General features: G+C 45.5%; 2 protein-coding genes across 2 annotated transcripts; one reads left to right on the plus strand and one right to left on the minus strand.

Moving 5' to 3' along the window:
* The first annotated feature begins 129 nt into the window (after positions 1-129).
* Positions 130-4,731, plus strand: fzr1b (fizzy/cell division cycle 20 related 1b). The gene is made up of 14 exons (XM_010741502.3): positions 130-371; positions 653-848; positions 1,015-1,116; positions 1,204-1,267; positions 1,360-1,487; positions 1,581-1,663; positions 1,753-1,936; positions 2,014-2,079; positions 2,172-2,274; positions 2,445-2,626; positions 2,713-2,946; positions 3,117-3,221; positions 3,955-4,047; positions 4,140-4,731. The coding sequence occupies exons 2-14, from the start codon at positions 771-773 to the stop codon at positions 4,179-4,181; spliced, it is 1,464 nt and encodes a 487-aa protein (XP_010739804.1). The 5' UTR covers positions 130-371; positions 653-770; the 3' UTR covers positions 4,182-4,731.
* A 217-nt stretch (positions 4,732-4,948) lies between these two features.
* Positions 4,949-13,471, minus strand: LOC104927423 (importin-13). The gene is made up of 22 exons (XM_027285146.1): positions 13,313-13,471; positions 13,037-13,168; positions 11,080-11,205; positions 10,346-10,986; positions 10,126-10,266; positions 9,886-10,027; positions 9,620-9,786; positions 9,279-9,399; positions 8,942-9,089; positions 8,664-8,845; positions 8,562-8,588; positions 8,304-8,438; positions 7,025-7,171; positions 6,761-6,841; positions 6,517-6,654; positions 6,317-6,413; positions 6,183-6,235; positions 6,036-6,102; positions 5,776-5,834; positions 5,591-5,680; positions 5,263-5,444; positions 4,949-5,175 (listed from the first exon to the last, which is right to left on the minus strand). The coding sequence occupies exons 2-22, from the start codon at positions 13,103-13,105 to the stop codon at positions 5,091-5,093; spliced, it is 2,898 nt and encodes a 965-aa protein (XP_027140947.1). The 5' UTR covers positions 13,106-13,168; positions 13,313-13,471; the 3' UTR covers positions 4,949-5,090.
* Positions 13,472-13,557: the final 86 nt, after the last annotated feature.

The following is a 13,557-nucleotide window of genomic DNA, read 5'->3' on the forward strand; positions in this document are numbered from 1 at the left end:
ATAATAATATCGCTGCTTGGACGCACGGTAATTTCTTTTGCAGTGCAGCAGCGGCACCTCGTGGCCACATTGAGAACTACCGCCGCTGGCCTCCACGTGCAGTGCGCGTGTCTCACCGGCGGGCGTCGCTGTTGAGTCGCGCGCCGCCTCGCAGACGGCAGAAGTCAACTAAAGAATTTCTGGCTCCAGCTGATTCGGTCGCCATCTTTGTCACGAACATAAACAACACCAGCGAGTCGCGTTGGCATTTTCGGATGCGGCGCTGTCATTTCAAAGGAAGCGACCACAGTCTTCTCCAGCTGCTGCGCCGACTTCACCCGCCGGACATGACAGTTTGATGCGGTCACCGGAGCCTGAGCCGCGTCGGTCGGGTAAGAGGAGAGGAGGCTGGCTGGTGTCGTCAGCTGACGGGACATGGCTTGGAAATGGGTTGTTGTGTGCGCGAGCATGATGCCATGACAACGGTGCGGTTGTCATTAGCGCCGTTTAGCGATTTTAGCTCGATATTTGTGCGACAAACAGAGAAAATAAAGACCTGGTGTTCAACGATAACATGAACACGACCTGACATGCGCTGACATTTACACACACAACATGCTAAAGCAGGCCCCTTTAGTGTCTGCTCTGAATTAACTTGTTTTCCCCACCACAGAGATGGGAATCCAGTGTGGATTTCCTCAACGGGAGGGAGCGGAGGTTTAAAGAGGGGGGGGCGGGGAGGGCAGCAGCAGCAAGCAAGAGGGGCCTTGCTGCTCGTCAGCCCCGAGGAGATGGACCAGGAGTACGAGAGGCGGCTGCTGAGGCAAATCAACCACCAGAACCTGCCCACAGAGGCCCGCCTGTCAAAGGTGAGACACGCAGAGAGGAGGAGGAGGAGGGATGTTGGTGCTGGTGTATGGAGCACACACACACACACACACACACACACACACGCACACACACACACCAGCCTAATATGAGCAGAGGACCTCTTTCACATCACTGATAGTCCTGCTGGACTTGTCTCTCTTGCAGTGTGTGAGTGCTACCTGCAGCCCTGTCAGTGTAAAGTCAGGGGACCGCTTCATTCCCACCCGAGCCGGAAGCAACTGGAGCATCAACTTCCACTACGCCAACGTGAGTAACATCTTTCTTCATCTGTGTCTTCGTCATCAGATCTTTTGCTCTTCCTCCACAAAGACACCGTCCTCTTCTTCTCTACAGGAGAACTGTCGCTCCCCGAACCAGAACCACAAAGCAAAAGATGCCAGCTCAGATTCAAGCAAAGGTCAGACATTTTTATTTTAACGCCTAGGCGTCATATATTTTTTTTTCTGCGTTTTCTATCCTCACTCTCACTTCCACCCCTCCTACTACCAGATGCTGTTGCGTACGCTGCCCTGTTGAGGAATGAGTTACTGGGGGCAGGGATAGAGACTGTGCCAGACCCTCACACAGACGATCGGCGGCATGCAGTCCTCTCTCAAGACTCTCACAGCCTTTTTAGGGTACGAGTCACGACAGAAAAAAGGCTGTTCAGCTCCAGAATAGAAGACGCAGCTGTAAAACAATCCCTAACTCTTAACTCTCGTCCTCTGCAGTACACCGTCCACACTAAGAGAGTGCCTTTCGATAGCGATAACGAAGTCTCACCATACTCCCTTTCTCCACTTAGTAACAAGAGGTATGAACCGTCTCACACAGAACAGAAACGGTGCTCGAGCGTCTGCGCTGTCGGGTAACAGTTTTTCTTCTCAATGTTTTTTTCTGCAGTCACAAGCTGCTCCGCTCCCCTCGCAAACCAGCCCGTAAGATCTCAAAGATCCCCTTCAAAGTGCTGGACGCTCCGGAGCTGCAGGATGACTTCTACCTCAACCTGGTAGACTGGTCAGCGGGCAACCTGCTGAGTGTCGGCCTGGGAGCCTGCGTCTACCTGTGGAGTGCCTGCACCAGCCAGGTAAGATCGGGTTAAAGACATTACGCTTCACGGTTTTATTGTGGAAATATTGTGTACTATGTGTCTTATCTTCACAGGTGACAAGGTTATGTGACTTGTCGGTGGATGGAGACTCTGTTACATCAGTTTGTTGGAACGAGAGGGTGAGTCTGTCTTATTTATCACAGGAGTATAAGAGAAAATTCGAGTGTAAGAAGAAGAATAACAACAGATGATTTGGCTCTGGTCCTATTAGGGGAGTCTTGTTGCCGTTGGGACCCATAAGGGTTACGTTCAGATCTGGGACGCAGCAGGAGGGAGGAAGCTGACCAGTCTGGAGGGTCACTCAGCACGTGTAGGTGAGTCATAAACTGCATGGCAAATGAAAGTAAAGAAAACGAGCCCTAAACGCTCTCCATATTCTTTATATTCTGCCTCCAAACATGTGTTACTGTCACATCAAGAAATAGTAGATAGATTCTTGTCAGTCACAGTGAAATATGAGACCCTCCTCCTCTTTGTTTCCAAGGTGCTCTGGCATGGAACGGCGAGCAGCTGTCGTCGGGGAGTCGGGACCGAGTGATCCTGCAGCGAGACGTCAGAACACCTCCAACTGCTGAGAGGAGGCTACAAGGTCACAGACAGGAAGTGTGCGGTCTCAAATGGTCTCCAGACCACCAGCACCTCGCATCCGGAGGCAACGACAACAAGGTGAGAGGATTTAAAACGTGACTTTTTACCGGAAGAGACTAGAAACAATCGGTGACGGTAAAAGTGATCGTTGTCTTCCTGTGCAGCTCCTGGTGTGGAACAGCTCCAGCCTTCTCCCTGTGCAGCAGTACAGTGACCACCTGGCAGCGGTGAAGGCCATCGCCTGGTCGCCACACCAACACGGGCTGCTAGCATCAGGTGGAGGCACCGCCGACCGCTGCCTGCGCTTCTGGAACACGCTGACGGGTCAGGCGCTGCAGAGCACAGACACCGGCTCCCAGGTCTGCAACCTGGCATGGTCCAAACACGCCAACGAACTGGTGAGGAGACACGTCTTTTTCTATTTCTGAAATGATTTTGACATCACTGAGGAGTGTTGCCCCGTAGCAAAGGATAATTACAGTATAATAACGGACAAAATGACATTTAACAATCAATAATAATAATACCGCACTGTGTTTTTATTTAACTTTTCTTCCTTTGTTGACAGGTGAGCACTCACGGCTACTCTCAGAACCAGATCCTGGTGTGGAAGTATCCATCACTAACACAAGTGGCCAAGCTGACAGGACACTCCTACAGAGTGTTGTATCTGGTAAGACTGCAGCTTTAAAGTGACAGTAATTCAGCACCCCCAGCTCTAAATATGGACCGCTGTACCTGTGTATATGTTACACTACTTATGATCTAACACCAGTGAGTCAACAACTTTATTCTCTTAGCAGCCAAACATCAAGTGTAACAACACAACACACAGCAGCCAGCTAATATTACTGACTAGTCCAACAGCAGTCAGCCCAGCTCGGCGTCTGTCTTTCAGACTTTTATTTCCCCAAGCTCTCGCCAACAACTAAAGGTCAGTCCCAGATTTACTTTTGTCCGGGGCCTTCTCGCTCGGTCACTCTCTCCTTTCCTTCTGCCCATAGAGGCTGCTGAGCCCTGTTACAGGCTGGCACGACTTTGGCTCCACTCAGCATCAGCATTCTCCCGTGCCCCAAGCCTGAAAACCTCTTCTCCCCAGTGATCTAAAACACCTGACCTAACAAGCATTAGCTAACAGCAGCTACAGTTGGCAGCAGGTTACTTTACTGCGCATCAGGAATGGCTGACATGTTCAGTGTCAGTGTGACTGGACAACCGGCTCATTCCTTTAGTTTATTTCAGTAGCAAAACCTCAGTGTGGGAATAATTATACTTTACGTTACATCTACCCACTGTCTCCAGTAACGCAGAGCTTGTTTCAGCAGTTAGAATGTCCATTTCCTGATGCACAGATGCATGATGTTCATTCTTTAACCAGGCTTTCTCCTTTTGTCCTCCCGTTTCAGGCTGTCTCACCAGATGGGGAGGCTATCGTTACAGGAGCCGGGGATGAGACACTACGTTTCTGGAATGTCTTCAGTAAGACACGCTGCACCAAGGTACAGTTATTTAAAAATCCTTGGAAGTCTCCTGACACATAAAGACAACAAAGGACATATTGTGACACGATTTCATTTCTTTCTCTTTCCAGGAATCCAAGTCAGTGCTGAACCTCTTCACGAGAATACGATAATGAACCCGGCTCCGGGGTCAGGACTGCTTTTTGTGAGGAGCCTGCTGAGCTGTGTTTTGAAACACACGAACAACACTCACAAAGACTGGATCCTTCTCATCTCAGCACCACGTGTGCACCAACCACCACTACATCGATCCTTCTCACATCCACTTTTTCTACAGAGGATCCCAACTTCCAACGACAACTGCCATCCCTCACAGTGACGTCACTGAATAAAACGAACATTAGTCTGTCGTCAGGACACGTCGTCTGCTTAAAAAAAAAAAAAAAAGTCTTGTTTTTTTGTTTTCTTTTCTGTTGTGAAAGTGATGAAATTGTTTTATTATATATTAGCAGAAGCATACATGTACAAGAGTTCTAAGCTATATAATGTAACGACGACACATTTTTAAAAGGCTCTCCTTTGCGGAGAGAGAAGAAGAAGAAGCCTGGCTCGGGTGGGGGCGGGGTGGGGTTTCTATATTTTGATAATGTGTGAGTATGATCTGCGAGCAGTATACAACAGAAGAGAAACAATAAATAAGTGAAGACACGCACACACACAGTTGCTCATGCTGCTGCAAAGAAGTGTTTATTGGTGTTTTTGTCAGATTGAGCAGCAGAGGTTCGGATCCACGTCCGGAGATAAGGAAACAGCAACACTTTTATCTTTCATTTTATCCTGACAGAGGTATTTTATTAAAAACATGTTGCACAGAGCGTCCATTCATCTCAACATCACCCCATCTTAATCTGTGTTTTTGCTTTGGTTCAGTCCCAGCATCTTTTTTTTTTTTATCACAATAGTCCAGTGTCACCTGCCCAAGTAAAAAGTCCAGTTTGGCACCATTCCTCATCAAAACTGATTCAGATTTGTGGTTTTTTTTGTTTTTGTTACTTTATCTGCCACCAGCTCAGTCTAGTGATTTAGTATCCAGAGCCCTGCAGGCCCCGACAGAGCAGAGAAAACTCCTTCACAATCTCCTTAACGTGACGCTTGTTAGTTTGCTCCCTGGAAGAAAGAAAAAGATCTGATAAACATGTCGCACTGGCTTTTGTCTCTAATGCATCAAAACAACTGTACCCGGATATGTTTTACCTCAGAAGCTGCTGACTGAAGGTGTGTTTCTGCTCTGTGGAGACCTGGGCGGAGGGGAATCCTGGGGTCTGCAGTGTTTCTTTCAGCCACTGGGACAGCAGAGCTGGACAGTGTCTGTTCAGACTCAACAGCACCTCAGAGAAGTGCTCCGTCAGACTGCGAGGTGAGCCGCCTCCAACCGCCTGAGACAGAAATCAAGACGTACAGTACACTTCCATGAGAAGACAGTTTGAAGTGAGACTAAATGACAAACAAGACGCATGCATTGGTTACACAGCAATACAGGACACTTATTATAAATAGCTTCATCTCTCTCTAGGTGTCTCACCTGGAGTATGGTCTCTGTCAGGAGCTTTCCGTCCCTCTGCAACACGTCACCAAGCGGGGGCATGTCTTTACAGCGAGGCAGCAGCTCTGTCTGCCAGAGTCGGAGCAAAAACAACAAGAATCTTTGAGCTGATTGAAGTTGAAATGAAATAAAACTACAACTTGCACATTTCCGCTTCGACTTACAAAGAATAGACTGCCAGCTTTTACTGTAGGTGTCTCTGGAAACTTCAGCGATAAAATCCCTGGAGAAAACGAAAGATCATACGTTTTGTCTTAATTTTGAATAGGTGCATCTTCAAATGTATTATTTATTTATAAGCCTTTATAAGCCTGAATTGATTTGAAAAGATGCCAAACTATAAAAAAAAATATTCCTACATTAGATCCTGAGTCATATCTGTGAGAATGACCTGCAAACAGCACAGGCATGTGATGATACTCACCACAGTAAAACAGTGCTTTAACATCCAACTGGTTGGATAAATACAGATCAGGCTTCCTTTTAAGAATCTAATGTAGAAGAAAAAGAATTTAGAAAAGTTGTTCTGTGTGATGCGGATGAGCACAACCATCGAGTGTCTTCAACCCACCTGAGCATGAAGGTGCATAAACGATTCTGCAATATCAGGATGATCCCGTGGACCTGTAGAATAAATATGAGATCAGAAATGACACACATGCTCATCTAAAAGTAAACAGATATGGATTTGTAGGTGTTTATTACCTTGTTGGAATATAGTAAGTGTGGCAGAAGTCAACACCTCAATAAGGCTTTTGATGTTCGAGACGTGGTGTTCCTCTCCAGAAAATATGTGAACCATCTAAGCAAGACGGAGAGATAGATTGACATCTGATCCCACAAACATCCTCACCACACCCGGAGGGATGATGTTTTTATTCAAGCTCTGATCTGCGGGGGCGTACCTGCCGTGCCAGATCCAGAGCTGAGGCCTGTGGGAAGGCGCTGTAGATCTGCCCCAGCATCCCGCTCAGCTGAGCCACCATGGGCCCGAAATCGTGTAGGAGGGTTCGAACTGACTTATCGAATACCCCACACACTGCCTGGAGGGAGGGGAAGGGAGAGCAGTGAGTGAGTGTGAGTCAGTGGACACACACACTCACTCATCACATACATGCACATTTATGCAAGCAGCAAAAACCCTCATACCTCGACTACCTCTGAGTCATCGAGCCACTTGCTGAGGATGGTCTGGATCAATGTGAACACTTGCTGAAGCACAACAACAACCTAGAAAATGATTCAAATAAAAAGTGTCATCACTTGTCAACCAGTACAAATGATTTCTAAATAACGGCCTCTTCTGAAGATGATTCACAAACCACTATTTGACTGATATAATCAGAAACAGTTAAGGTAATTTCACACTTACTTTACATAGCTTTAGTTTTTAATACTAACTGGCTAACTTACTGGGTTTTGGGAGCTCTGTGATGGAGTGAGTCTTGGGCTGGGTGCTCCCTCTAAGCTGTCTGCTTGTCTGTTGATGTCCAGAGTGGTAAAAAGACTTGAGAGCATCCCCAGGATGTGGATGATTGACTGTTTGTTGCTAGGATTAGGCTGTAAAGAGAGTGAGCAAAGAGCAATTTTACTTTTGTTACTGTAAAAATTGTGTCAAATGCTGCTAAAATGCTGCTATAGGAAGAAGCCACCAGCAACTGTATCTGTCACCCTGGATAAATGTGTCAGTTAAACTGTGTTTCATATTAGCCTAAAGATAATCCAGTTTCATATGTAATATAAGTTTATTCAATTATATTCGTAAACTTTATTCATTGTAAACTTTACAAAATCTACTTTAGGCCAATCTCAAGAGAGACGATAGTCTTAGTCTTTAGTCTTTTGGCTGTCTGTTGTTGTCCTGTTCAATTCTTTGTTCAGCTTGAACTTGATCTCGCTGGTGTCAGATTTCATTAAAATAACCCCAGCATCATCCACACAGATCATTGGGTTAGGCTTCCATGTTGCCCACACCAATTGCATTCATCTATTCATCAAAGTTCAGTCCAGTTTCCAACAAACTGTTGAACCATGATGGTGAAGATGAAGCTCAGAAATACTGTAAAGTGTACTATAACTAGTAAAGTAATATTATTAAGTACTTCTCGACTACGGAAGCAGCAATGATTGATCTGCTTGACATTCAGAATGTGTTCATATCAGCATGACAGCACGCCTGACTCATCACTGAAAATATTACTCTGCCACGTCCATGGCAACATTCTAACAATAGTAATTAATTTATTATCACTATAGTAATATATAATGAATTGTTTTGTTGTTCATTTTGATTTGGATGGCAGCTGCAAGCACCTCAGTCATGACCGCACTACTGCCGTGCCAATAATGGCGATAAAGCACATCCCCTTATGTAATATAGCTTAATTACCATACTTACGAATGCAGTTAGCTACTTCATATATACTTCATGAAAGCAATGACCAAAGTAACACAAACAAATTCACACAAAGTCATATCTACCTGATTGAAGTATAATATTTGTGGTAACCTTTTTAAATTGTGACTTGTGATCAAAAGTGAATTTCATAAAGCAACTAATAAAGTGAAGTAAGGGAATAATACATAAATGCCTGATAATAATAATGTGCTCTGTAGATTCCAAGCATAATATAGTGTACCCAATCTATCTCATTTGTACAAGCACCTCTATGACATTTTTTTTTGGGTTTACCTCCTGCTGTGCCAGTGTATCCAGCTGCTGGATGTGAGGCGTGATGAGAGAGTGAAGTCTGACCAGAATCTCCTCCACCGGCAGGGCGGACAGGAGGAAACCCAGAGCCTGCATCAACCACATGCACTGGCTGCTCTGCACACAGACACACAGGGACACATACAGCACACATCATACATGATGTCCTCACATCATCACTGGTTGGTGTAGTTCACAGAACAGGAAAGAACAGGTGGATGTTGAAGGCTGTTTACTCACCTTATGGACTTCTTTCACCAGGACATCCTGCAGACAGACAACACACGTGTTAATACGAAGACAGTGATCGCACTGGTGTTAAAGAAAAGGTGTTTGTCTGACCTGTGAGACAGTCAGGATGTCCTGAGCGTAAGGGCCGAGGTCATGTCTACACTCCCTGCAGATCCTCTTCAGAGTGGATACGCTGGACACAGACAGCTCTGCCTTCACAAGGCCCTGAAGCACCATGGGTAATATGCCACCCAACATGACTGGGTGGTCAGCCAGCCATTCAGCCAGGGACCCTAACCAACAGGGGGGATTCAGTAAGGGGTACATGGACACTGAATGTAAATGGGTTTGTAACTAACAGGGACACAACAGGAAACAGGTGTCTGTACCTATAGTGTACATGACAGTGTCAGCCAGCATAACGTTGCTGATGTTGATTCTGGGGATCAGACCAATGAGACCAGGGATAACATCAGAGTAGTTCACATCTATGGTCTCGGCTATGGACTGGAAGCCAAATAACAGGGCCTCTGTATCCTGAAGACGGAGAAATACAAAAGTGTGACATTGGATCAAGAGAAGGAGAAAGGAAACACAATCAGGAAGTGGCAGGTTGCATTATCTTATTTAAATGTGTATCAGGCTAAAAGATTGGGACACTCCATCCCTGCTACAGTGTATAGAATATGGTGTATATGATACTTGGTGAGTAACCAATGACATCACCTGCCACACTGATGACTGTTGGGGGTCCATCAGCTGTCTGCCCAGCCTGTCGTAGAGGTTACTGAGCAGCTCTGCCCCCAGCATTTCATACACATACATCAGAGTGTCGGAAATGTCCACTCTGAAAGAATAAATAGCCACAAAACATAATTAGAGATAAAATATAAACTCAGTCTGTAGCCACCATTGTTAGCCAAGTTAACAGACAACTGATTTGTGGATCACTCAGGATGAATTCTAATCACTTTGGTCATCCTTTGACTTTTTGTCTAGATGTATATTTGGAAATAATTGTCTAAAATACGTTTTTTTGAACCCCTACTTTCTTTTTTAGGTCTCACCTGTAAATTCTGAACTGCTCCTTGTCATCAGAAGACCAGGAGGCATAATCCTCCTGGGACGGATAGTGGGATTTATGCAGAAGCACGTCCACCAGTTGAAAGTAAACTGGCCTGTAGACCTGCAGGTAAACTGCCTGTTTCTCCTCTTCAAATGACAAAATGTCATCCTAAAGATGCAAGAAAATAATTAGAAACAAAGTTAATAAATCCTAAAGAAGAAACATTTCATGTTGAGAACATGTATTTATCTCATGTATTCACCTTACCTGCAGAGTGTACCAGAAGGTGAGTGTAAGGGAGCTGGTGGTCTCACTGACTGGGTAGTGCCCGGGGATGCCGGTACAGAAAAGAATCATGTTAACCAAAGCCAGATATTCTTGCCAGTGCTCCACCTGTTCCAACAAAACCCTGTCAGGCACAAACACACCGATCCTCATTAAGTAACATTTACTGAAGCCAGTTTATAGGATGGAGGTGTGTGTGTGTGTTTGTGCATCTATGTGTACCTGGAGTGAGTTTCCCCCATAGCCACAGCAATGCGACAGATACCATGTGAGGTTTCCATGTCCCCGTCCTGAGCTGCTGTCTTCAGCTGATCATGGAGACCCAGCACCAGAGGCATCAGGTTCACCAGAGCATCGATGTACCTGCACACACACACTCTGATTCACACACCTAAAAATTGACTGTGACCTTAATGAACTTATAACTCAGTGTGTTTCTCACCTCTGGCAGTCAGGCTGTGAAATGGCATTGACTATCGTCTCCACAGCTGTGTCAAACAGTTCTGGGTTGGACAGAGCAGTGAAACAGTCCTGGACCAGTTCATGACTCTCCCCTAACGGCACATCCAGCCCCACCCAGCTGGACAGACAGCGGAGCACCTTCTCCTTCACCTGGTTCGTAGAGTCCTGGCTTTGGAGCAGCTGGCGCAGCATTGGACACACCACAGCCCACTCCCCAGCCAGGGATTCTCTTAACTGGGCACGATGAGCTTGAGCCAGTCGACTGCTCTGGAACTCCTCTGGAAGTACGGTGAGGAGCTCTAGCAGTGCGAGGCAATGTGCATGGGGATCCTGGGTGGCCTCTGCACCAGAGACACCTTCAGAGTCAGGCTTCTGTGGTTGGAAGGCCCTCACCATGTCTGCCACAGGCTGGGACCAAGCCTGTGGAATTAAGTTAAGAGCCATAGCGGCCAGGGCTACACACAGCCTGGTTAGCACCATTTTTGGCCCAGAGGAGAAGTGCAGGATGTGGGAGAGCAGCTGCACCCTGAGGCCCTCATGCTGGTCTGTGGGGAGGTCGCTCCAATGACGGGAGATCTTGGTGTGGAGGGTGCTGGCGCCAAAAAACTGCACCTCTGGGAGCTGCGAAGACATAGACAATACACTGTAACAGGTGAAATAGCTGCATTTTGTGCTGATCAGCACTGGCATCCGACCAGCAGAAAAACAACAGACCTTATCTGGGCCAAGCAGTGCCCAGCAGAACTGCCATGCTTGTGCAGAAGCCTGGGCCTGGGTCAGCCACTTCTGGGCCACATTCTTACGCTCCATGTCTGGGTCAAAGTACAGCTGGTAGAGAGCCTGAGAGGGGAACAAATAGAAAGCAAACAATAAGAAAGTTGGTGCTAATATACAACCCAATTCCAAAAAAGTTAATAAAGAATACAGAATGCAATGATTTGCAAATCTCACAAACCCATATTTTATTCCAAATAGAACATAAACAACACATCACGTGTTGAAACTGAGACATTTAACCATTTCATGAAAAATATTAGCTCATTTTGAAATTGATGGCAGCAACACATCTCAAAAAAGTTGGGACACGGGCAACAAAAGGCTGGAAAAGTATACGGCCCAAATCAACTGGAGGCGCATTTGACAGTTAATTAGGTTAATTGGCAACAGGTCAGTAACATGACTGGGTATAAAAGGAGCATTTCAGAGAGGCAGAGCCTTTCAGATGTAAAGATGGGCAGAGATTCACCAATCTGCGACAAACTACGCCTAAAAAATATGGAACACTTTCAGAAAAATGTTACTCAATGTAAAATTGCAAAGACTTTGAAGATCCCTTGAAGGACAAGGTTAAAGGTCAAAACTGGATGCTCATGATCTTCGGGCCCTCAGATGGCACTGGATGAAACACGGGCATGGTTCTCGACTGGAAATCACTGCACAGGCTCAGGAACACTTCCAGATATCACTGTCTGTGAACACAGTTTGTCGTGCAATCCACAAATGCAAGTTAAAGCTGTTTCATGCAAAGAAGAAGTCATTGGTGAACACAATCCAGAAATGCCACCGTCTTCTCTGGGCCAAAGCTCATTTAAAATGGTCTGAGGAAAAATGGAAACCTCTGAGATCAGATCAATCAAAAATTGAAATTATTTTTGTAAACAATGGGCACTGTGTCCTGCAGACTAAAGAGGAGAAGGACCATCCAACTTGTTATCAGCGGACAGTTTAAAACTCTTCATCTCTGATGGTATGGGGTTGCATTAGTGCCTATGGCGCCGGCAGCTTACACATCTGGAAAGGTATCATCAATGCTGAAAAGTACATAGAGGATTTAGAGCAACATATGCTCCCATCCAGTCCAGATCTTTCACCAATAGAAAACATTTGCCGCATCATAAAAAGAAAAATCCAGCAACGAAGGCCCAGGACTATTGAGCAGCTAGAAACTTGCATCAGACAAGATCAGGACAACATGATATGATATGTGTGGAATAAAATATGGTTTTGCAATGATTTTAAAATCATTGGTTTCTGTTTTTATTTACATTTTAAACAGCATCCCAACTATTTTGGAATTGGGGTTGTGTAACGATAGTATTGATGAGGATGTTAGAGTGGATCACAATCATAATAATTATGATTATGATAATAATAGTTCATAGAATTATCGCCATATTTCCAGTCCACCACAATAAAAGCAACAGGTTGATGTCTAAACTGTAACTTTTAATTGACTTCCTGAGTTGCATTTACAACAAGCATTAATATGCACACATGCAAGACCAATTGTTTAAATAGAGTACAGAAATGTGTTGTCATAGCAACTAATCCAAAGCACATGGTGTTAGTTATTATTAGGACAGCATATGCTTATTGCTGGTATCATATTACAAAGGGTCCAGTTTGTCTGATCTCCCCATGTTAAAGTACAATGAACAGACTGCACTTCACTGTTTGTACACTTGTTTCACTTTGACTTGAGTTATTATATCAAATCAAACATATTTGAACATGAATATGAGGTGATGCTGCAGCTCTCTCTCTCTCTCTCAAACAAACATTTGTATTCAAATGAGCTTTTGGTGTTTTGTATTACAGGAGCTCCATCTGTAGGCTCAACTCAACAAACAGCCATCCGAGTGAGGTAGCTGATTATTCACAAGCAACTTACCGACTCCACATTCTCCACCGTCAACTCCAAATCCACCGGGCTGTCCCCCGGATTGGTTGGAGGCTCCATCTGGCGCAACTTGAAGGAAGATGTCTTCCTGTTGCCCGTTGGATATCCTTCAGAAGTTAAAGCCTGCCCGGCAGAAAAGAAGCAGTTAAATCGAGCATAAACTGACCTCTAAGAGTGTGCCAAAGCTGACTGAGGACGCAGCGTGTCATTCAGCTGTCCATACAGTACACATGTGGGCAGTGCGCTCAGGCATGACGACATACTGACCTCTGTGGGGGCTGAAAAAAGTTGTTGTCTCACATTACCACCAGCAAACACTGACACACATCCACCTCTCACTGTTTAATGTCCATAAAGTCATGCAACAAGCCTACAGTAATCATGAAACTTGTCCACGGCTTGATGGTGTTGAACGCTCTACAGCAGGCGCTCCTGACGCAGACAACTGCGCCTTCTGACGCACTGACACCTGATTGGAGCAACGGAGCAACAGCGGCTGCAAACTGATGCGC

This window comes from Larimichthys crocea, chromosome XII, assembly GCF_000972845.2.
Source record: "Larimichthys crocea isolate SSNF chromosome XII, L_crocea_2.0, whole genome shotgun sequence".
Classification (NCBI taxonomy): domain Eukaryota; kingdom Metazoa; phylum Chordata; class Actinopteri; family Sciaenidae; genus Larimichthys; species Larimichthys crocea.

Coding starts and splice junctions, on each gene's coding strand:
- LOC104927423 (XM_027285146.1), bottom strand. CDS start 13,105: ATGGAGCCTCCAACCAATCCGGGGGACAGCCCGGTGGATTTGGAGTTG. Junction 6,414..6,516: donor CTCTGGATCTGGCACGGCAG/GTACGCCCCCGC, acceptor CGTCTTGCTTAG/ATGGTTCACATATTTTCTGG. Junction 6,236..6,316: donor ACTTACTATATTCCAACAAG/GTAATAAACACC, acceptor TTTATTCTACAG/GTCCACGGGATCATCCTGAT.
- fzr1b (XM_010741502.3), top strand. CDS start 771: ATGGACCAGGAGTACGAGAGGCGGCTGCTGAGGCAAATCAACCACCAG. Junction 1,664..1,752: donor TCTCCACTTAGTAACAAGAG/GTATGAACCGTC, acceptor TTTTTTCTGCAG/TCACAAGCTGCTCCGCTCCC. Junction 2,947..3,116: donor CCAAACACGCCAACGAACTG/GTGAGGAGACAC, acceptor CTTTGTTGACAG/GTGAGCACTCACGGCTACTC.